This window comes from Hemiscyllium ocellatum, chromosome 25, assembly GCF_020745735.1.
Source record: "Hemiscyllium ocellatum isolate sHemOce1 chromosome 25, sHemOce1.pat.X.cur, whole genome shotgun sequence".
Classification (NCBI taxonomy): Eukaryota; Metazoa; Chordata; class Chondrichthyes; order Orectolobiformes; family Hemiscylliidae; genus Hemiscyllium; species Hemiscyllium ocellatum.
The window spans coordinates 38,180,859-38,205,875 of record NC_083425.1 but is presented as its reverse complement, the minus strand read 5'-3'; the positions used below and the strand labels follow the sequence as shown (position 1 = coordinate 38,205,875).

Genomic DNA, 25,017 nt, shown 5'->3' with positions numbered 1-25,017 from the left:
AAATTCGTGGCATATAAATAGATGCGAACTACAGATAAACAGTTATGAACTATTGGCATATGATTCTGTAATTGAAAATTGTAACCCACGTGTAAAACTGCTTCTGTGCGCCCATATACAGGCATATATAAATAGATAGGGTGATAGGGAAAGACTGGGAAGGCAGGTCAGTGTTCCCTATCCACAGGGTTTGCTGAGATGATTCTTGTGTCAATCAGAATGATTCTTCTCAATCTTCTTTCTCCCTGTACTTTCACATGTTACCAGGAGTGATAGTGTGATTGGTTCACACTTAAAAAAATGTCTCTGATTTATTAAGTAAAACTCAAAATTTACAGAAACTAACAAGAGGAAATTGGTTCTCTTCCTGTTAGAGCTGCTTATTACTACAGAGCAAGAACAGCTCTTCCCTCCTAAACATCTGATGGCTTCTGCCTCAAACATTCACGTGTCTAAACTGTTTGGCTCCCAATTACATAATCACATAGCTGTTGGCAGGCCTGAGGCCTTTGTCATTGATAACATGTCTTCATTTCACAGACCAATCAGCTACTTGTTGCTGACCAAATCTCCATTTGTACACAGTCTCTGGCTCTAACTAGGCTTCCCTCAATGCTTGAATCAAAAGCTGTGTAAACAGCACTTACTTTTAAAAAGCCAGCAACCTTTCAACAATCATTAGTGTCCCTGCCTTACATTGACTTTGCACAGATTACTCCTTTAACTAGAGATCTATATTACCAGGCCCATATTACTTCTGTCTTACATGGCTGTTTAGTGCAGATACATGAATATTGCCATGGTTGTAAACAAACTTCAGTCAAGCCAATGAGGCTGTCCTTCAGTTAGAGAGCTCTGGTACAATAAGTCAAGGGAAGACTCCAAACCCTTGGAGGGTTTAGATAGGGGCCTTCAAAAGGGCTTTAGATAACCGCTTGGGTTCTCAGAGTCTGGATGCTCTCCTTATAAGTGGTGAAGAGTTGAATATCGGGCAGCCCACCATCTGCCACAAGTCTTTCTGTTCTACTGTGGATTGTTTTCTACCTGGAATGGAAGAGAGGTGAGTATTAATGGAGATGAAAGTAGGGAGAACAACTGTTACTCTAGGTGCAGGTGAGGAATTATCCCAAGGACTGAGTAGGTGGCACAGAGGGTATGCAAGGTGAGAGGTGTCAGGAGTTAAGGTAGGTGAGGGTGAGTGCGGAAGATGTTACAGGCAACAGTCAGAGTAGTAGAACATGAGCCTTTATAGGAGTAGATAAAGTAAGAGAGACAGAGTGAATGTGAGGTATTAGAGAGAAGATGATGCCATTTATGCTGGTGATGAAGATGATTGATTATCTTCCTCCAATACTGGGCATTCCTCCAGATGCTAATATTGCTTTAATGTGGGTAACAGCCTCGGACCAGACTGACATGGTCAGGTGCCGTGGCATCCACTGCTGGCCCTGGGAGGAGAGTGCATCCTGCCTCTGTACCATCCTGTCCATTTGGACCTCAGATCTCTGCTCTCCAACATGATACAGGTTTCCCTTGGTTTGTCACGTCTTGGGCAACTGTCAGGAACTGTATAAGGCAGCCTGGGACTGACAGGAGTTGTGCAACAGACTTATCTAGCTATGTGGCCAAAAGAGATGCCAGTGAATTCTGGAATATCTGTCAAATGGTTAAGTTGTTCTGTGAATGGCTGTTGGCAAGATGGGGATGAATTGGATGTGGGCAATGTCATATGGGGTAGATTGTTAATGAGGTGAGTTTGTAAGTTATGGTGAGAAAATTTGCTAGACCTGTCTTCAAAAGTCCCTCCAAAGAAACTCAAAACAAAACTCAAACTTAGCCCAAAAAAAAATTCAACCCAGAGGTTTTGTTGAAAGTAGCAACAGACCTGAAATGATGTGTGGTGAAATTTAGAAAAGTTTTTATTGGAGTCTTGGATCCTATATTTCACTGTCAGCATTAGAGAAATGACAATTTTGTTCCTGTCAGTTAGTCCTCCTCTCTGATCCTGGCAAAAGGTTCCTGTTTTTTATGAGATACGCGAAGACAGTCAGCTGGAGTCCCAAGCTGTGCCGTTATTTAACTCAGCAGTGACTGCCAAAGGGTGGATAGCTGAAATTGCTGCCCAGGGAGGGAGGAAAACATTGTTGGGCCACTTCACAGCCAGATGTTCACCCAGCGACCTCCTCACTTCACCTTTTCACACTCTTTCCTGGATCACCCAAAACTGAAAGCTTGCCATCAGGAAAATCTGAGACAATGTCTTGTAAGATAATCCCAAAATAGCAATCTATTTCCACCACTTTTGATTTCTTTACTCCAGCATGCATTTACAATGTTTGAAGTATGATTCAGTTTCTACAGCACAATTTCACTGTGAACAATAGCTCTGCATTTCTTATCACCCATATGTCATCCACTGCGGCAAAGAACAATAACAATTTGTATCCGTATATTCAAACATCTAAAGGTGTTTCGCAGGACTGCTGGGGAGATGATTTCATTTGTGTTGATTTCATTGAGTTAAGAATGGCAGTGTGGTACTCATTGATCTTTAGAATGCCTGTTTCAGCTGCTATAGTTTTCAAACAATATTCACCACAATGCTATCCAATCACCTGCTTATTTCACCCAGGCATCTTTTAACATCCAAAAAGGCTCTGATGATATACCATGGGCAGAGAGTTCCCAATTAATAGAATTGAATGCCCTCGCTGGAAGTGATTTGGAGGGGGATGATGACATTTAATTGGGTTCGAGGTTAAAAGATGGAGATCCTGCCGCCTTCCCACCTCTGCCCTGATTATGTCTGGGGGTAGGAGTTTAATTGACAGTCTGAATGCCCCAATGCCAACTGATTAAATCACAACAGCCTAAGGCATCATCAGATTGGAAGCCCCCAAAGCAAACCTGACTCCTGGGGAAGAGGCTCATCACTCTCAGGCACTCAGCGGCTAATTGAGGGACCTAGCATCAGGAAGGTCGGGAGCACTGAGGGCTGTTCTCTGGCTTATCTTCCAGCCGCCTCCAGCCCTGATATACATTGGCTAAATATCACATTGCACAGCAGTCACACCCAGAGTCCTTGCCAGCAAAGGTCTGTTTCTGTCCAATTCATTGCCCTAATGGCACTTGATATGATGGGTCATCCCAAAGAAGGTAACACTGAGTTTTTAACCAACTTTAAACCAATGTGAGACTTCTGTTGCCTGGATTGAAAGGTAGATGCAACTTAAAACAGAACTACACCAGAGCCAAGTTAATTCTCACTTTAAAACAAAAATCTAATTTGGTCAATGTAAGAAATTCAAAACAGAAAATGCTGGAAATTATTCAGGAGGTTAGATGGCAGCACCGAAACTAGCACCAGACTCATGTTTCAGGCACAACTGTCGGTCAGAACCTAAATGTTTGTTTCTCCACAGTGCTCGGTGAGTGATCCTGACATTTTCTGGCTTTGGTTTGGAGTCCAATTGTGTCTCATTCTAAAGTCAAATGGCACATTAACTCTAAGTCATGCAATTCAAACTGAATTTAGAATGTTGTGACAATTTCTCAAAACAGACACCACCGTGCACAGATCCGACATGTGTAAGTGCGACCTTATTGAGAAGCTATGTTGAAATGCTTGGCTGAGATAGAAGTGCAGCTGTCAAAGAGTTGCATCTTTTATGATAATACTAATGTACCACTTGCATAGGAAACTCATTTGACTACACCTTACGTGGTACTGGAGTGCATCCAAAACCATCCAGATTGTTCATGTGGGGCAAACATTGGGGTGGCATGGTGGCTCAGTGGTTAGCTCCTCTACCTCACAGCGCCAGGGGCCCAGGTTCGATTCTGGCCTTGGGTAACTATGTGGAGTTAGCACATTTTCTCCATGTCTGTGCAGGTTTCCTCCAGGTGCTCTGGTTTCCTCCCACAGACCAAAGGTGCACACGTTAGGTGGATTGGCCATGCTAAGTTGCCGATAATGTCAATGGATGTGCAGACTAGGTGAGCTAGTCATGGGAAACGTAGGGATAGAGAAATGAGGTGGATCTAGCTGGGATGCTCTTTGGAGGTTTGGTGTGGACTTGATGGGCTGAATGGTCTGCTTCCATACTGCAAGGCTTCTATGATTGTACAAACACTTGCTAGCCATAATGCCACAAAACTCCACTGATTTCAAATAGATTGGTCGCGGTGATATAATCATTAACCTCAGTGAGCTTTAACAGCGGAGACTGTCTCAACTGATCACTGCGTATCAGCCTTAATTTCAAAAGTGTGCAAGTTGTGACAGCAAATTCTGATGTAGTTGTGATCCCCTCAGAGTGGATTAGCCACCAGCAGACATGATGTAGCTTCATATGGAAGTGAATTGAAACTGGAGCACCCAAAGGAAACCAATGCACACTCAGGAAAATGTGCAAACTCCACAAACCGGTTTCCTCCCACAGTCCAAAGATGTGCAGGTTAGCTGAATTGGCAATGTTAAATTGCCCATAGTGTTCAGGGATATGTAGATTAGGGGCATTAGACAGGCATAAATGTAGAGACGTAGGGTAGGGGAATGGGTCTGGGGAGGTTACTTTTCGGAAGATTGATTTGGACTTGTTGGGCTAAATGACCTATTTCTACATTGTAGGGATTCTATGATTTCAGCAGAACCATATCATAACATAGGCCAGGACCAAAAGGGACAAATACGGGAAAAAAAATCTTATATTTAACTCAGGGAGTAAATATATGCAAAAACTGGCTTTTATTCAAAAAGGTGATAAATAGTACATCAAAATCAAACTGCTTTTACAGATAAGTGGGAGAATGCTTTTCATCGATGTTTATAAAGACAAAAGCTGGTGGAATTATCTGAGTGCAGTATCCATTACCCGGCAAAGTAACATTGACAGTGTGAGTAGAGAGGCGCAGACATGCAAACTCTATCAGCATGAAAACGGCTGTGCGATTTGGATTAAAATAAAATAGTATTAATGGGAAAGTTAGCTTCAACCTTTATTTGACCACTATGAAGAAATGTGGAAATTGGCAATGTATGTTCAAAACAGCAATGTCTGTGATTCTGCTTCCTCTCTGGGGTGTGTCTGCGAATGGAATATACTCTGCAGCCTTATGGGACAGTATGCAACTCAAATGTGTGAATGCTTTGGGATGTTAGTACAATATTTCTGGCATGCTTCCTTTGCCTTTTGCAACATATGTGGTGTCCCTCTGTTCCTCAACTATTGAACCTGATCTTAAGCTAAATGGTAAAACACCCACCATACGTCTTAAAAAAACACTCTACTTGTGATAATGGAGTAGAAATTGTACAACTGCTTTGGCACAGTTTGTGTGTAATTACAGTGGTGAGGTAGAAATTGATTCCGAATCTAGATTCCATAGATTGCAGGGTGCTTCTGGGCGTTCCTGGATTTTCCTCAAATTTCTTTCAGAAGTAGGAGGTCCTATGGGGTCTACATCTGCTGACTGCACATGAACTTTCCATTATTGGCTGATGATAGGCTGAAAATTATAAAGACAAGTGCAAATCTATTCCAGGCATTGAGCACTTTACGTATTTCCTCTTCACATACCTCCTCTTCAAACTAAATATCACTTTGACAGATTTCTTTGCTGTACCACTCCAGATAATGGTGTCCACCCAATCATTTAATTGAGCCCATCATTAGGAATTGCCATGGTGAGAGATCAGCAGTGAGTGGAATTTCTGCTGTACCTGAGTTTTGGTAGCACAATACATACAAATCTTTGGGTTCATGCACTTGATGTCTAATGTTATTCTTTAAAGTGACTAAGATATTTCAAGTTCAAGATTTCCAAGTCATAATGGAATTACAATAATTATTGAACGAATTTGCTGAACCACAAACAATCAGATGGACATTGTTGGTGTATTGGTAATGTTACTGGACAAGAGAGGTGAGGTGAAGTGAGACTGACTGCCCTTGACACCAAAGCTGCAACTAACCAAATGTGGCATCAAGGACCCTTAACAAAAATAGAATCAATTGGAATCAGGGGAAAACTCTCCACTTGTCAGACTCATACCTGGCACATAGGAAGATGGTTGCAGTTGTTGGAGGTCAGTCATCTCAGCTCCAGGACATCTCTGCAGGAGTTTCTCAGGGTCGTGACCTAGGTCTAACCATCTTCAGCTGCTTCATTAATGTGCTTCCTTCCATCATAAGGTCAAAGGTGAGGATGTTTGCCAGTAATTTTGTACAGTGTTCAGCACCATTCTTGATTCCTCAGATATTGAAACAGTCAATATTCACATGTAACAAATCTGGACATATCCTGGCTTGGGCTAACAGGTGGTAAGTAACATTCATGTCACACAAAGGCCAGGCAGTGATCATCTCCAACAACAGAGAACCTAACCATTGCCTCTTTAGATTCAATAGTAACGTCATCACTGCATTGCCAATATAAATATCCTTAGGGGTTACCATTGACCAGAACTAAACTGGATTAGCCACAGAAGTGCTGTAGCCACAAGAGCAGCTCAGAGGCTAGGCATCTTACAGCAGGTAACTTACTTCTTGACTCTCCAAATCATGTCCACTATCTACGCAACACAAATCTGCATATTTAGCCCCTTGCAATACTCCTTATACACTCACAGCTGTGTGAGCCACTTAATCTCTAACTCTTTACAATTTTGCCGATGACACCACAGTTGTGGGCTCAGACAACAATAAGGCAGAGTACAGGGAATAGATAGAGAGCTCAGTGGCATGGTGCAAAGACAAAAATCCCTCCCTCGATGTCAGTAAAATGAAGGAACTGACCATCCACTTCAGGAAGAGGAGTGGAGAACATGTCCCTGTCTGTATCAATGGTGGAGGTGGTCGAGAGCTTCATGTTTCTAGGAGTAAGTATCACCAGCAATCTGTCCTGTCTATCCATGTCGACGCTACAGCTAAGAAAGCATTTCAATGTCATTACTTCCTCTAAAGGCTACGGAAACTTGGCATGTCCACAATGACTCTTACAATTTTTATAGATGCACCGCAGAAAGCATCCCATCAGATGCATCACAGGTTAGTATGGCAACTGCTTTGCCCAAGACTGCAAGAAATCATAGAGAGTTGTGAACGTAGCCCAGTCCATCACGGAAACCAACCTTCCTTCCTTTGACTCCATCTCCACCTTCTGCTACCTCGAGAAAGCAGCCAACAAAATCAAAGACCCCTGTCATCCCAGTTACACTCTCTTCCATCCTCTTCTATTGGGCAGGAGATACAAAAGTTTGAAAACATGGACTAACAGATGTAAGAACAGCTTCTTCCTTGCTGTTGTCAGACTTATGAATGGACTCCTCATATATCAGAGTTGATCTTTCTCTGTAGCTAAAACACTGCATTCTGTTCTATTGATGCTCTTACGTAAGGTGTGATTTCTCTGGCTGGCATACAAAACCTTTCAATGTGTCTTGGTACATATGACAAAAACAAATCAAATCAAATCAAAGTCAGGAGCTAATGGAATACTCCCCACTTGTCTTGATGAGTCCAGCTCCAAAAACACTGTTCAGACGAAAGCAGCCCATTTGATTTGTACCACAATCATAAACATTCAGTCACTCCGACACCTACAGTCAGTAGGAGCAGTGTGTACCATTCACAAGATGCACTGCAGAAAGTCACCAAGACTCCTGAGACTGCAACTTCCAAACCCACGAACACTTCCATCCAGGGGACAAGAAAAGCAGAACACCATCACCTACAACTTTCCCTCCAAGCCCTTCAGCATCCTGACTTGGAAATATATCACCATTCCTTCAGTGTGGCTCTGTCAAAATCCTGGAACTCCCTTCCTCATGGTATTATAGGTGTAACAGTTCAACAAGGTAGGTCATTATGACATACCCAAGAGCACCAAGGAATGCTTGCTCAATCAATGATGCTCACATCCCATGAATAAATTAAAAATTGTAATCCAGATGTCCTGAGATGGCACGGTAATTCAGTGATTAGCACTGCTGTCTCACAGCGCCAGGAATCGAGGTTTAATTCCATCCTCGGGAAACTGACTGTGTGGAGTTTGCACATTCTCCCCATGTCTGCCTGGGTTTCCTCCGGTTTCCTCTCTCAGTCCAAAGATATGCAGGTTAAGTGATTTGGCCATAGAGTCCAGGGATATGGGGATGCAGAGTAACAAGGTGAGGGTGGGGAATGGTTCTGGATGAGATGCTCTTTAGACAGTTAGTGTAGACCTGATGGGCCAAATAGTCTGCTTCTGCCCTGCAGGAATTCCATGTTTCATGTTTAGGTCATATACTACAGGAGATGCTATAGTTTTCACTCAATTGATAATGCATCTAATTAAAGCGAATCTGTGATTGCGACCACTACAATAGAACATAGAACATAGAACATAGAACAGTACAGCACAGAACAGGCCCTTCAGCCCACGATGTTGTGCCGACCATTGATCCTCATGTATGCACCCTCACATTTCTGTGACCATATGCATGTCCAGCAGTCTCTTAAATTTCCCCACTGACCTTGCTTCCACAACTGCTGCTGGCAAAGCATTCCATGCTCTCACAACTCTCTGTGTAAAGAACCCACCTCTGATATCCCCTCTATACTTCCCTCCAACTAGCTTAAAACTATGACCCCTCGTGTTAGCCATTTCTGCCCTGGAAAATAGTCTCTGCCTATCAACTCGATCTATGCCTCTCATTATCTTGTATACCTCAATTAGGTAGCCTCTCCTCCTCCTTTTCTCCAATGATAAAAGTCCGAGCTCAGTCAACCTCTCTTCATAAGATAAGCCCTCCAGTCCAGGCAGCTTCCTGGTAAACCTCCTCTGAACCCTATCCAAAGAAACCACATCTTTCTTATAATAGGGCGACCAGAACTGGACGCCGTATTCCAAGTGCGGTCTAACCAAAGTTTTATAGAACTGCAATAAGATCTCACGACTCTTAAACTCAATCCCCCTGTTAATGAAAGCCAAAACACCATATACTTTCTTAACAACCCTGTCCACTTGGGTGGCCATTTTAAGGGATCTATGTACCTGCACACCAAGATCCCTCTGTTCCTCCACACTGCCAAGAATCCTATCCTTAATCCAGTACTCAGCTTTCAAATTTGACCTTCTAAAATGCATCACCTTGCATTTATCCAGGTTGAACTCCATCTGCCACCTCTCAGCCCATCTCTGCATCCTGTCAATGTCCCGCTGCAGCCTACAACAGCCCTCTATACTGTCAATGACACCTCCAACCTTTGTGCAGTCTGCAAACTTGCTGACCCATCCTTCAATCCCCTCATCCAAGTCATTAATAAAAATTACAAACAGTAGAGGCCCAAGGACAGAGCCCGGCGGAACACCATTCACCACTGACTTCCAGGCAGAATATTTTCCTTCAACTACCACCTGCTGTCTTCTGTTGGCCAGCCAATTCTGTATTCAGACAGCTATATCCCTGTATCCCATTCCTCCTGACCTTCTGAATGAGCCTACCATGGGAAACCTTATCAAATGCCTTGCTGAAGTCCATATACACCACATACACAGCTTGACCCTCATCAACCTTTCTAGTCACATCCTCAAAGAACTCGATAAGGTTTGTGAGGCATGACCTGCCCCTCACAAAGCTGTGTTGACTGCATTTAATCAAGCCATGCTCTTCCAGATGGTCATAAATGCTATCCCTCAGAATCCTTTCTAACACCTTGCAGACCACAGACGTGAGACTTACTGGTCTGTAATTTCCAGGGATTTCCCTATTTCCTTTCTTGAAGAGAGGAATTACATTTGCCTCTCTTCAGTCCTCAGGTACGACTCCAGTGGAGAGCGAGGATGCAAAGATCTTCACAAGTGGTGAAGCAATCGCAAGTCTCATTTCCCAAAGCAGCCGAGGACAAATCTGGTCTGGGCCTGGCGACTTGTCAATCTTAATGTTTGACAAAATTTCCAGCACATCAGCTTCCTCTATCTCTATCTATTCCAGCATGCACACCTGCTCTTCAAAGGTTTCATTCACTACAAGGTTCGTTTATTTCGTAAAGACAGAAGCAAAAAACTCATTTAGGGCTTCTCCTACCTCCTCAGACTCCACACACAAGTTCCCTATGCTATCCCTGATCGACCCTACTCTTTCTTTGACCATTCTTTTATTCCTCACGTAAATGTAAAATGTTTTTGTGTTCTCCCTAATCCATTTTGCCAAGCCTTTCTCATGCCCCTCCTGGCTCTCCTCAGACCATTTTTGAGCTCCTTCCTTGCCTGCCTGTAATCCTCTAGAGCTGAGCTTGACCCTAGCTTCCTCCACCTTATGTAAGGTACCTTCTTCCTTTTGACGAGAAGCTCCACTGCTCTCGTCATCCAAGGTTCCTTTATCTTACCCCTAGTTGCTGTCTCAGAGGGACATATTTATTCATCACTCGCAACAACTGTTCCTTAGTCTCCAAATGTCTATAATGCCTTTACCATGGAACAATTGCTCCCAGTCCATGCTTCCTAACTCATGTCTAATCGCATCATAGTTTCCTCTTCCCCAATTAAATATCCTCCCATTTTGCCTAATCCTCTCCTTCTCCATAGCTATGTAGAATGTGAGGCAGCTGTGGTCACTATCACCAAAATGCTCTCCCATCACAAGATCTGATACCTGCCCTGGCTCGTTTCCGAGCACCAAGTCTAGAATGGCCTCTCCCCTCGTCAGCCTATCAACATACTGAGTTAGGAAACCCTCCTGAACACACCTTACAAAAACAGCTCCATTCAAATCTTCTGCTCGAAGGAGGTTTCAATCAATATTGGGAAAGTTAAAGTCACCCATTAAAACAAGCCTACTACGTCCACACTTTTCCAAAATCTGCCGACCTATGCTTTCTTCAATCTCCCTGCTGCTATTGGGGGCCTGTAGTAAACCCCTAATGGGGTGACTGCTCCCTTGCTGTTCCTAATTTCCACCCATACCGACTCGGTAGGCAGATCTTCCTTGACAATGGAAGCTTTTGTAGCTGTTATACCCTCTCTAATTAGTAGTGCTACACTCCTTCCTCTTTTTCCCCCTTCCCTATTCTTTTTAAATGCTGTAAACCCTGGAACATCCAGCAACCATTCCTGCCCCTGAGAAACCCACGTCTCTGTTATGGCCACAACATCACAGCACCAGGTACTGATCCATGCTCTAAGTTCATCACTTTTATTCCTGATGCTCCTTGTGTTAAAGCAAACACACTTTAACTGATCCCTTGGTTCCTTCCCAGGAAAATCCTTCCCACTAGCTGGTCTACCTTTTGCTATTGCCTCATATGCATCAACTGTCACCTCTGGTATACAGCTCAGGTTCCCACCCCCCTGCCATACTAGTCTAAACCCTCTTGAACTACTTGAGCAAACCTTCCACCCAGGACATTGGTCCCCTTCCAGTTCAGATGCAATCCTTCCTTCTTGTACAGGTCCCACCTTCCCTAGAAGGCATCCCAATTATTTACATATCTGAAGCCCTCCCTCCTACACCAGCTGCGCAGCCACGTGTTAAGCTGTGCCCCCTCCCTGTTCCTCGCCTTGTGATCTCGTGGCAATGGTAGTAAACTAGAGAACACTACTCTGCTCGTCCTGCTTTGCAGCTTCCATCCTAACTCCCTGAAATCACTTTTTACATCCTCAATCCTTTTCCTGGCTATATCATTAGTGCCAATATGTAACACGATTTCTGGCTGTTCGCCCTCCCCTTTTACAACCTTATACACCCGATCGGAGACATCCCGGACCCTGGCACCAGGGAGTCAACATACCTTCCGGGAATCCCGATCCTGACCACTAAATCTCCTGTTGATTCCCCTAACTATCGAGTCCCCTACCACGAGTACCTTTCTATTCTGCCCCCTTCCCTTCTTTGCCACAATGTCAGGCTTAGTGCCAGAGAGCTGACTACTATGGCTTTCCTCTAGTAGGTCATTCCCGACCCCCCCCCCCCCCCCCCCCCCCACCAGCAGTATCCAAAATGGTGTACTTATTGCTGAGGGGAATGTCCACAGGCAATCTCTGCACTGTCTGTCTGTCCCCTTTCCTCCCCTAACTGTAACCCGTCTATCCTTGTCCTGAGCCTTAGAACATTGATTATTGCAAAACTTCACATGATTCACTTGAGTTGTGCTTTAAAGAAGTTCATTGCCCTGCTTAACTGGTGCAGCCTACATGTGACCCATAGTAATATGGCTGCATTTTAATTGCCCTCTAGAATGGCTGAGCAAATCACTCACTTCGTGGGAAATTAGGGATAGGCAACATAGGCTGGCCTTACCAATAACTCTCACAATCCATGAACCAAAAAAGAATGGACAAAACTCAAAACACTTCCATTAATCATTAACTTGAACTGTTATGACAAGGTGCAAAACCAATTAATTATGAGCGGTTGTAAATAAATTCCTTGCAAATTGTGAAAATCACCATCCTATAAATTTAGTTCGTAAAGCAACTTGTTAAGCTCTGGTTTGCCTGCTTAACACTCCTATTAATGGTTACACTACACTTCTTCAGACAATAGATGTACTTAACTGTTTGATTAAATTAAAACAAAATGGTGAAAATATTTTCAAAAAGCATAAAAAGTGAATAGCCACCTTTTTTTAGTTTTAAGTGTTTGTTAATGGTGGCTTGATTTTAGATGATGTGTAACCTCTGTGGGCTCCTGGAATGCGATTGATCTCACTAGCTGGTTGTACGCTAGCAGACAGATGCCCGTGTAAAGTTTGGAGCAACGTTTTGAGCGATGTCTAGAGATGAGTGTTGCATTTCATTGGCATCAAACCAACATGCAACAGCCTAGTGTGAGAATCCAGTATCGCCACCACCTGAGGAATTTGATACATGATCAGAATGAGCATGGGCGCGTTAATTATAACTGGGACATTGGCTTTTTATTTATAGAATGTAATCTGCTTTGCAAACTGGTTGACGACACTAATTTGAAGACAGTGACTGTTAAACCTGGGTTTGTAAGTGCTGGTTCCATGGTAACCACAAACTGCCAAAGTGCCAATGGAATGTTTCCAGCTATTTTTGACATGACCTGCATGGACCACCCGACGTTGATGTGGGTGTGCCAAGCCTGCATCAGACATATCCAATATGAGTAGATCCTGATATTAGGTTGGTTGTAAAGTGGTTTTGGCACATGCTATGACCTGTTAACACCTTTTCCTAATCACTGTCAGCATGTGTTCAGCCACACAAATGCTCACCAGAGTATTACTTTAAGGAGAAAATGATCTGAAGTGTTTTTAAGTTGCTTTTGCTAGTACAGAATTAGTGGAAGTGCCAGGCTTCTTTATTGGAGGAGATTTACAAATTTTTTGGTCTTTTGACAGCCTGATATTAGAATATCACATAGAAATCAAATCAGTTGTTCAAACTCTCAGGTGTTACGATCACACCTGATATTGTTACTGGATAAGTCAGATGCCAGACTAAAATCTGGCTTGATAGATCATATTTTGATTTTTAAAAACTTAAAGAGGTTATCTAAAAGCAAGCATGTAATGATGCAGATTTAATTTCAACAACAAAACAGAAGTTGGTTAGACAAAAGAAAATAAGATAGAATAAATCAGGCTATTTACATATAACACAAGTTGAAAGATTTTGAAACACACAGTACAACACAATCCCATCTTTCCCAACACCATTATTTTACCAAATTTAAATAAGAGAAGAGTTCACTTCTCTATTATATCTATGGGTTTAATATCACCTTTTTTTAATTCCAGCTCTTGAGCATTTGGAACCTCTTACATGGATTAGTCACACATCTCAATTTAGAATTTCTCACCTTCGAATATCCCTTGAGATTTCTAACTAAACATTTCCACTCTGGAACTTTCAAACAAAAATGCTGAAGGAACATATTTCCTAATTATTCTAAACTATCTCCATTCTTCAGGAAAAACTATTTTACACAACTAACTTCTACCAAGAATGTTACAAAATGAAAACACCACCTTTCCAAGCGATATTTCTTGCACCTAAGTAACAAAATGCAGATACTTCTAAATGGAAAGCAAGCTATTGCTCCACAAGGTTTGCTCGTAAAACTCTCTCAATACAAAAAAAATCTACAGGGCTCCCTCTCTCATATGGCTTTTAAAGAAATCATGTTTCTAGAAATATGGGCAAGTTAATCATTCAAACCCCTCATACACATAGACCAAACATCAGATGCCACTAGTTCAAAATCCAATCTGTCAACCAAATGTACTAAAATACATTTATAAATTCACGCCATGCATCACAGCTCCCTGCCCCCAGAAGAACAAAATAATTATTGTTAAGAGGCATTTTCATTACCTATAAAAATGATTTTAACATAATTTTGATGTCACATTAACAGTAATAACATATTGACATTAATCATGAGTTACACAGCAACCATTTTAGGTAAGTCCATGCACATCACATCCCTCAACGTCCTTCAAACCTGCTCTTGATAATGTGTCTGTGACACATTTGTTTCTCTAAGCATATGTGCAATTTTCAAATTTTACGCTTACAGAATTGAGCTCCATTGAAACAGCCTGAAACCTTTACAAGAAAATTAAAGGACTGCAGCCCATACAAATAACAGTTGATTCCACATTGATGCTGATGTACATTTTTAAATTCTGCAGAGCCAGCTCAAGTCTCTAAAACTGAATCTTATGCTTCTTTGGCTGTTTTCATATTCTGCCAAGTTTTTTGCAGCAGTATTTGCTACAAGACTGTGAGAGTTTTTTCAATGCATCTCGCTAAATTTGCCCCATTAACTACCTAACTCACCCTGTGATAATCCTCACATCCAATCCTGGTCCCATTGTTCCACACATTGTCCCCAGCAATTCAACACTGCCAAGCTATTCTGGAATTCACCCAGCACCTTTACTTTCCCATCATCCAGGCATGTACTGTCAGTCCACTGCTGCCCTGCATCATTCCTAACATTTGCCCTAGACATTGCAAACGGGAGAAATTACTGCCCTACTTTCATGGCAGGGACCTGAAGGTCCTGACAGACAGGTGGTGCAGAGGTAGGACATCTCTTTCTCAGGATAACAAAGGAAGCCACAACACCACACCACGCCAGTCTAGTCCAAAGTTGCCATCTGGACTAAAATGGACTGTCGGAGAAATGCCCAGCAATGCAGGAGGAAGGTCAATGACCTTTTCCATTCCACCAGCATTAGAGCCACCATCTTCTCGCAATCTCACAATCACTCTATCCCAACCACCTATCAAGGTACATGCTCTAAATCTCTCACTATTGCCTGCAATCTCTACCTTCATGTATTCTCACCCAAGTAGCTCTATATCCCAAAGAGATTCTATACATGGCTCTTGTTGTCAGGATGCTGTATGTCACACTGTATGGAGGAGTGGGTGTTGCTGTCATCTGCAGGGTCTACCAGTATTGACCTTTTTTGATCTAACAGCCTGCTCTGTTTCTTATGTTCTGTTCCAAGCCAGATCCCTGCCAACAGAAGTCAGGGATCCAGCCGCTTAGGGGATGTTGGTCGCAACAGCTGCCTTGCTAAGGAGCAGCAGGTGTCATAGGGAGGCCAGGAGCAGCAGGCAGGCTGCCACAGAGGCTGAGAATCAGGCAGTACAGGGAGTCTCTCAAGATGGAGCAGGATTGCAGGAGGGGTAGAGGCTTTTGCCTCAATAATTGTTCTGCATAATTGATGGAGGCAAAGAGACTGTTGAGGAACTGAGAGAATAGATTAATGTTCCAAGGAGGAGGAAGAGGATAAAGACATTGAGCTGGCAGAAGCTCTCATTGTGTATGAGAGAGCTCAGTTGTTTTATTAACACCCACATCCAATGGATGAGAGCTGCAGAAGACATGCATGGACTGGAAAATAGTTGTTGGTCATCATGCTTTATGGGTGAACTGCCACCTCTATTGGGTTTTTTTTCTGTTCACTTTTGCTGACTGTAAATAAAAACTAACTTCTACAATTCTCTGAATTTTTGCCTGCCTATGACAGATCCCCATTGGACAGTAGTAAGATGCTGATCTGCAGTGAACAAGTTAGAGTAAAAAGTGAGGTCTGCAGATGCTGGAGATCAGAGCTGAAAATGTGTTGCTGGTTAAAGCGCAGCAGGTCAGGCAGCATCCAAGGAACAGGAAATTCGACGTTTTGGGCATAAGCCCTTCATCAGGAAGCCTTCCTGATGAAGGGCTTATGCCTGAAACGTTGAATTTCCTGTTCATTGGATGCTGCCTGACCCAGTGAACAAGTTAGAGGTCACTTAGAGAATGTGGTAGGGTGGGATGAGGCTAAGGACAGATAAGCTGCATGGCCTAGTGGTTAGACAGAAACTGGGGCAAGGAAGTCTAGTTATATGTGTGCAGAGGTATCAGCTATGTGACAATACATCATGAGCAGTAAGGGTTTGGGTCTACTGTGCCATTACAATGTAGTGATGGACAATTGTGAAGTCCCAACACTTGGTAAAGTTGTTTGACTAAGGTATAAAGATGGCACAGGTGCCAAGGATGCCAGTCCATTCCAGGATATCTAATAAGTGGTAAGTACTTCTGGTCAAGGTGAATGGGCCAATTAAAGTGGCATGAGACAGGAGGAGTGCTATAGGGAGGGGTAGGTGGTTAATGACGTGGTGTTTTTACAATGTAGCAAGAAATCTCGCCAGGTCTCACGAAGAAAGTAACATGAAACCAATAGGATCATAGGATCCATCCCCTGGTGGACACCATGAGATGTTAGTGTTCTCAATGTTGTCTTGTTTAGATCAAAGGACATTGAGGAGAGATGTGAAAGAGGTGTACAAGATCGTGACAGGTTCAGATCAAATACAGAAATAAAAGCACAGGTTCCAGTGGTCATAGATCCAAGGTTTGAGACAAGAGGTGCAGGGGACAATGTACAGAATAAGCAGCAAATAGCAATGTCCTACAAGGTTGGTAGAAGCAGCAATGACCACTGATTTCAATAGGAAATTATCTGGGCATGAAGGAAATAAATGTGCATGGCTCTGAGAATTCAGTAAGAGAATGGAACTGAATGGAATGTGCAATGGAGAGACAACATAGACCTGATAGGCTGAAAAGAATTCTTTATGCAGTCATGATACCACTCAGATTTTCACCCCAGCTAGAGCTTTCATTCACATATAAATAATTCCAGCAGGAGCTTTTACGAAAGTGACATAACACACATAAAGATGTCACAGCTTAAAGTACCAAATGTGAGATGATTCATTTTGGTAAGAAGAATGAGGAAAGACAAAACAAATGATACAACACTAAAGGGGATCGGAAGGGGAGGGAACTGTGTGTACAAGAGGATGCAGCAGAGTTTGACAGCATGGTTGATAAAATATTGAGTATCCTAGGTTTTATTAATAGGGAAATGGAGTTGAAGCAGTTTATGTTGAAGTTGTACAAGGCACTAGTTCAATCTCAGCTGGAATATTGCATATAATTCTGCGTGCTACACTGTAGGAAGGGTACGAAGGCATTGGAAAAAGGGTGGAAAAGATTCACTTGAATAGTCTCAAGGTTAAGGAACTTCAGTTATGAAAGAAAATGGGAAAGGTTAGTGATAGTTCCCTTGGAGAAAAGTAGGCTGAGAGATTATATAATAGTTATTCAGATATTAAGGGGCTAAAGAAGATAGCTAGGCAGAAACTGTTCCTACTCAATCAAGAATGAGAAAACAAAGGTTTAAACTAATCGACAAAAGAAGCAAAAGCAATATTGAAAATAAATTCATGCAACAAGTGGCGACAGATTGGAATGTTCTACCTAATAGTATGATTGAGGCACATTCAATAAAAACATTCAAATGGGAATTAGTTTGTTGTCTGCTAAAGAAGAATGTGCTCAGTAATTGGGAGAAAGTGTGAGAATGACATTAAGTAAATTATACATTTGGAATGCCAATACAAACACAATGGGTCAAATGCCCTCCGTCTGTGTTGTAATATTTCTGTGATTTTGATATTTTTGCTGTTTCTGTTTATGGACTAATGATTAAATCCACTTCAAATTGTCTTAAAAATGGCACAGCTGTTCAATAACTTTTCTATTTTTCTGCTAGACTTTATTATTTCCTTGAGCACTACTGGTATAGAGATCACGTGTTCAATGTTTACTCCATGAGACTTCAACTTCTCTGGACTTAATGACATTTGTCAGCTAAAATTTTAAAAGGAAATCCCTCTCTTGTCAAAGAAGGACAATGGTAAATAGTTAGTCCATCGGGAAAAGCATTCATGCAGGAAAACAAAATACAAAACTGGTTAAAGTTAATTTGAACTTGCAAGTAATCAGATAAGATTTCAATTTCTCTACTTCAATGAATTTCCTAAGCACTCCAATTCCATGTCCCAATTAGTTTGGTTAATTTAACACCTGTAAAACCTGGACATCTGCAATAACTCATCTTCTGATAGGATCAAGGTCCATAGTTTAGGACATAAAGATTGGAATATTATTGTACAAATATATAGACAACACTGGAAAACAAACATGGAGGGAATATAATGGAATCAATTCCTGCACAGCACTTGTTGTAATTCTTAAAGAAAAAATTGTTTTTTACAATTTGACTGCCTTCCCTCAGAACTGCGTCATTAGTAATTAGCTTAACCTGACTTACTCCATTGAAGCAATGTCTCAGCACAAGTTTGGAGTTCTGAAGAAGTCATATTGGTCTCAAAACGTTAACTCTGTTCCCCTCTCCACAGATGCTGCCAGATCTGTCGAGTTTCTCTAGCATTTGCAGCTTTGTATTTTGCTTCAACTCAAATTATGTTTCTACAACTTGTGCTCCATTCACGTGAAATATGACAAATCAAATAAGTTGAGGTTGTACAGGACATTGGTGAGGCCTAATCTGGAGTACAGTGTCCAATTCTGGTTGCCCAGTTATAAGAAGGGTATTATTAAACTAGCCAGAGGAGCTCACCAGGATATTGCTGCGTATGGAAGGTTTGAATTATAAAGAAAGGCTGGTTAGGCTGGGACTTCACACTGGAGTGCTGGAGGTTGAAAGCTGACCTTATAGAGGTTTATAAAATCATGAGGGGTATAGATAGCATTAATAGTAGGTGTCTTTTCTCCAGGATGGAGGATTTCATGATGAGGGGGCATTTTTAAAGAAAGAGGAGAGAGATTTTAAAAAGACATGAGGGGCAAACCTTTTACACAGAGAGTGGTTCACATGTGGAATGAACTTCCTGAGGAAGTGGTGGATGTGGGCACAGTTACAACATTTAACAGGTAAGTATATGAACAGGAAAGGTTTGGAGGGATATGGGCCAGGCAGGCAGGACTAGTTTAGATTAGATTACCGACAGTGTGGAAACAGGCCCTTCAACCCAACAAGTCCACACCAACCCTCCGAAGAGCAACCCACCCAGTCCCATTCTCCTACATTTTGCCCCTAACTAATGCACCTAACACTACTGGAGGAAACCCACGCAGACACGGGGAGAATGTGCAAACTCCACACAGACAGTTGCCTGAGTGGGAATTGAACCCAGGTTCTTGGTGCTGTGAGGCAGCAGTGCTAACCACTGAGCCACTGTGCCACCCAGTGGTTTTTTTTTAGTCCTGTATTGTTATTTTTTGTCACTACCTCCCGGAGTCAGGAGTGGGTAATTTGCGCGCCTGCTGCCTTCCTTGGATGTGGTAGCCGTTTCTCAGGCTCCCGCTCCGGAATCGAACCCTGATTCCCCGTTACCCATGGTCACCATGGTAGGCACATAAAGTACCATCGAAACTTGATAGGACAGACATTCGAATGAGTCATCATCGTCACGAGGACTTGCAATCTGCCCGAGGTTATCTAGAGCCACTAAAGCTGCCGGGCGAGCTCAGATTGGTTTTCGTCTGATAAATGCACGCATCCCCGCATGGGTCAGCGCTCGTTTGCGTGTATTAGCTCTTGAATTACCACAGTTATCCAAGTAACGTTTGGAGCATTTGGGGTTATCTTCGGCATGGACTGGTTGGACCGATAGATCTGCTTCCGTGCTGTAATATTCTATTACTCTATAATCTAAATGTTGGAGATGTAGGAGCCCTTTGTCATTGTTAGATTGACTCATAAAACAAATTAATTTGTTAATTACCAAAATAATTTTTGAAAACGAATCCAAGTTCCTACAGAAAACTTGCACATGCACATTCATCTCTATATTTGTTTCTAGGCTCATGATGAGCAGAATGCCACTGTACATACAGAACAGAATTTGTAATTCGCAGCTCACAGCAATCCCAAAAGAAATTTGATTGAGCTTCCTTTGGATGCCTGCTCCAAACATTTCATTCTGAATGCTGCCAATGATTGTTCCCTTAAACGTAAGTTGCCTAAACAATTGTCCTCAGTGGACACCTCACATTTTCCAGTTGCATCCTTTGAATCACTTTCCCATCTGTGGCTGTATAAATTGATCACAGCTTGTTCCAAAAATATGGTGTCAATTATTTTTAAGCAGGATGTTTTATATCTAAATCATATTTTTTCTGAGTTTTTCCTTTTTCCAAGAGGGAAAGGGATGGCTTCAGGGAAAAGGTGGCTAATGCAGGATAATCGGACAGCTCTTTCACACAGTTGGCATAGATACATTGTGTCAAATGGTCTCTTTCTATGCTGTAAGTTTAAGTGATTCTAAAATGGAATCTCAAGTCGCAAAATCAGCCATATCAAAAAAACTACTCCATTTGACTTTTCTTATCCTTTATCAAGGAGGATTTGAGCTATAAGGAAAGGCTGAATAGGCTGGGGCTGTTTTCCCTGGGTCATCGAAGGCTGAGGGGTGACCTTATAAAGGTTTACAAAATTATCAAGGGCATGGATAGGATAAATGGACAAAGTCCAGAACTAGAGGGCATAGGTTTAGGGTAAGAGGGGAACAAGATATAAAAGAGACCTAAGGGGCAACTTTTTCATGAGGAGGGTAGTACATGTAATGGAATGAGCTGCCAGAGGAAGTGGTAGAGGCTGGTACAATTGCAACATTTAAAAGGCATTTGGATGGGTATATGAAGGGGAAGCGTTTGGAGGGATTTGGACTGGGTGCTAGCAGGTGGGACGAGATTGGGTTGGGATATCTGGTCAGCATGGACAGGTTGGACCAAAGGGTTTGTTTCCATGTTGTACACCTCTATGATTCTATGACTCTATAATATCATTTTGAATGCTATAAAATGCAACAGAAAAATAATCACATTCCCTTACCTCTCAAATTCCACTGAAAAACATAATCTACAAACATGTTCATGCTACACTTGACTCTCACACTACAATAATGGATCTTCTGACATCTTAGTACATTTAATTTTGATATTTTGTTCAAAAACATACTTGCATCCCAAAATCTATATTGCAGTGTGACTTATATTGAAAAATTAATATATAACTTAGTAGAGGTGAGGTGTCATAATACACTTTGGGAGTACAAGTTCCTGAATGTATTCCTTCACATGCTTTTTTTACAATGGAGCTTTGGAGAGTGATGGGCAGATAGGCAAGGTGACAAGCTTCTTTCCATCTCAGCATCAACCAGAATCTCTTTAAATCTTACCAACTGCCATTGGCAAATATTGGAAGAATTTGTAGGTTTGAGTTTAAGTAATGTTTGCTGCAAATGTGTTGCTGGTCAAAGCACAGCAGGTTAGGCAGCATCTCAGGAATAGAGAATTCGACGTTTCGAGCATAAGCCCTTCATTGTCTTGTTGAGAAAGTGAGGATTGCTGATGCTGGAGATCAGAAGCGAAGAGTGTGGTGCTGGAAAAGCACAGCCTGTCAGACAGCATCTGAAAAGCAGGAGAATCAATGTTTCGAGCATAAGCCCATTTCCTGATGGAGTGCTTATGCTCAAAACATCAACTCTCCTACTTCTTGGATGCTGCGTGGCCAGCTGTGCTTTTCCAGCACCGCACTCTTCGACTAATGTTTGATCACATAATGAAACATTTTTGATGACCATAATTGGACTTGGAGGTCCAACACACAGGCAGGAATGCTACCCATTGCATCACAAGACCTCGTAAACTAAACAATCAGTTGCAAAACAAGCAAATACGTAACAATCGTGTAGTGACAAAAATAGACAAACGATAGATAACAAGAAAGTAGTGGGTGGGATATAAAATGAAGGACAATGTTAAGTAAGAATATACTAAAAAGTAAAAACCAATGAACATGTGCAAATTGCAGGACTGGACTATATATACATTTCAGCATTTCAGTCTACATTGAGGACCTACGCCATGTAAAAAATAGGGTTAAATACCAAAAGAGAAATGCTGGAAAATCTCAGCAGGTCTAGCAGCATCTGTAAGGAGAGAAAAGAACTGACTTTTTGAGTCTAACTGACCCTTTGTCAACCCTTTGTCAAAGGGTTAAATACTATCCTGGTATAGAGTATTAAATTTAATTTACCTTCTGAATTGAATTGTTTGCTCTGGAGGTCACCAATTCTAAAATTGGTTAGTTGCATAACGGATTTTCCAAACTTTATGCAAATGTTAACTCTTCATGTCTGTAGGGGTTTTGAGCTCAATAACACTGACATTAGGCAAGATCATCTTAAATGGAGTGCACCAAATTAGTGACAAAATTATTTTGTAACACCAGAGGAAAAGATAACTGAGAGGTTTGTTGTCATGCTCAAACTAATGATACATGAATAACAGCAAGTCCAAAAAAGCTGACAGCAATGTATAGCAAACCCAGTGTTGGATGTCTCATCTCTTTTATACCATTTTGGCCTCGTTGTAATTGGAGAATCAGCATTTCAAACTCTCTTACCCATGTTGTGCAGAATTGTGCATTCTGCTCCCCAGCTACACCTTTCACATTTCTCTGATGTGTTCCTCATCTCATGATAGTTTTGAGAACGTCAGATGAATTGCAGCAAAAAAAAATGCAGTGGGAGGGAACTAGAGAAGAATGTCAAGATGAAATCTACAATTGGGGAAGAGTGGAAAGAAGAGTGAGAATTTACATTTGAGGGAAACAGAAGGAGAAACATTTCCATGAGAGGAAATGGGACAATGGGGTGGACTGGAGGAAGGTTTCGTAGCACGGCTGTTGAAAGGATTAACTCTTGGATGTTTCAAAAGAATGTGTGAATGTATGTCCAGGATAGCATACAATTTCTCTTTATGAAATGAAAGAAATCAGTTCAGATTTTGCCACAAGCTTCCACTGTACAGGTGATTTAATGTTGAGTATATCTACAGCATAAGGTGTCAGCATGTTGAATGAGATCTAAATATTGTCAAATGCAGATTAAACAAATCTTGGCACAATTCAGATGCAATGTAAAATAACTGCTGGTCATTCATGTTTACTATTTCTATGTAGAAAATCCAATGAAAAAACATAATTTCTGTGCAAAATACTTACGCATTTATTAAGATTCAACCATACGAAGTGTTTCAATGCTCCAAAACATCTGTTTAGAAACCTGAGCAGGGGTCTATGAATATATACATGGAAATTATGTCAGAGCTATCACTGCAGAAAAACTGGATGCCTGAGATAAGCATCCAAAGATATCCCCTGTCAATACACAAGTATTTCGATGCCCATCTACACAAGATGAAACAGGAGAAAACAATAATCACTGTTCCTCAGTTGGAATTAATTCAATAGGTTTCAAATAACAGTTGGATTTATCCACATAGCTCCAATCTTTAAAAAGTAATTTGAGAGAGCAGCCAAGTAGTACAGAGGTCAAACTATTCATCTCATACTTCTGTTATTGCAGGTTTGAGCTTGACTGAAATTCTGCTTCGCTTGCCAATACATGCATTCGGCTGACTGTTTAATGGGAAGCATTAAAGAAGAGGAAAGTAAATCTTGTGCAGGATCTTTTATGGTTCTATAATGCAAATCGATATTTTGTGTGATAACAAAACATAGATAGCAAAGTGTATTTGTGGAGATGGTAGGATTACATCTCCATAATTCTTCTTGAAACTGAGCAGAATTACAAAGGAAAATCCAGAGCCACATTCACTACCATCTACAAACCCAAATGGGACTTTTCTCCTCCCATCTGTGCTGCAGCTAGCCACTATGCCCCCTCCCCCAACTCCCCTAGTGGATTCCCCCTTTCCACTGCAGACACTGCCGTTTCCTGAGCTTGCAATCTGGTAGGTCCTGCAACATCATCAAGCCTTGGACCTTTCCTACAGAAGGTGAAGGCATATAGCAGCCATCTCCACTTCTTATTAGACCTAGAGATGCACCTTCTAAAGTGGTTCATGTAATCAGTGAGAGCCATCCTTCTAATGTACTGGACATTTCAACCCCTTTAAGCTTCCTCATTGGCTGATGCTGCAGTACTTACATCCAGGTTGCCTCATGATATACGGACAGTCTCCAAACAGAAAGTGGGTCAGGTTTGCATTAAATCATAGACCCAGCCCATTCCCCCTCTCCCCGCAACCCCCCCCCCCCACCCCCACCCCCCAATACCAGAGCTCTTCCTGCAGATTTTTTAACATAATTACTTAAAATCAATAGAGAGCACAAATCACAGCTCTGAAATCTGCAAAACATAAGCTTTCAATTCCGCTAATAACAGTCTTGTGATGATGAAAGGTATTCTTTCCATGAAAGCACATTAGTCAAACCAATTATTCTAAATGCTCCACATTTTATGTTGACTGGTGTGAGTCAACATCACATTCAGTTGTTTACACCAATGATGTGATATGCATTTTGACATTAGCCAGTATGACAGTACAACATAGTCATTCTGAAGGTAACTCTACATCAATCTATAAAACTTAAAATCTATCAATATGGTTTGTATTATTGATAGTTAAGAAATGACAAGTCATTATCTAAAGTTATATCAAAAAACTATGAAATAGCTCTATGTATGTATATGGCTATGTACATATGGATGGCAGATGAAATGCAATATAGTGAAAAATAGAAGGTATTGCAAAGAGGAAAGGAAATATGGGAAACATATGCCCTTCATGAACAGTGTTCAAGCAGCGAAGAATGAAGT

The 25,017-nt window shown here is 41.7% G+C and overlaps 1 protein-coding gene across 1 annotated transcript in view; it reads right to left on the bottom strand.

Moving 5' to 3' along the window:
- Positions 1-23,416, bottom strand: part of tekt3 (tektin 3) — a 102,486-nt gene extending 79,070 nt beyond the window's left edge. The window contains exon 1 of the mRNA XM_060844581.1: positions 23,397-23,416. Coding sequence (XP_060700564.1) covers positions 23,397-23,400 — 4 coding nt within the window. The 5' untranslated portion in view covers positions 23,401-23,416. The remainder of the gene's footprint in view (positions 1-23,396) is intronic.
- Positions 23,417-25,017: the final 1,601 nt, after the last annotated feature.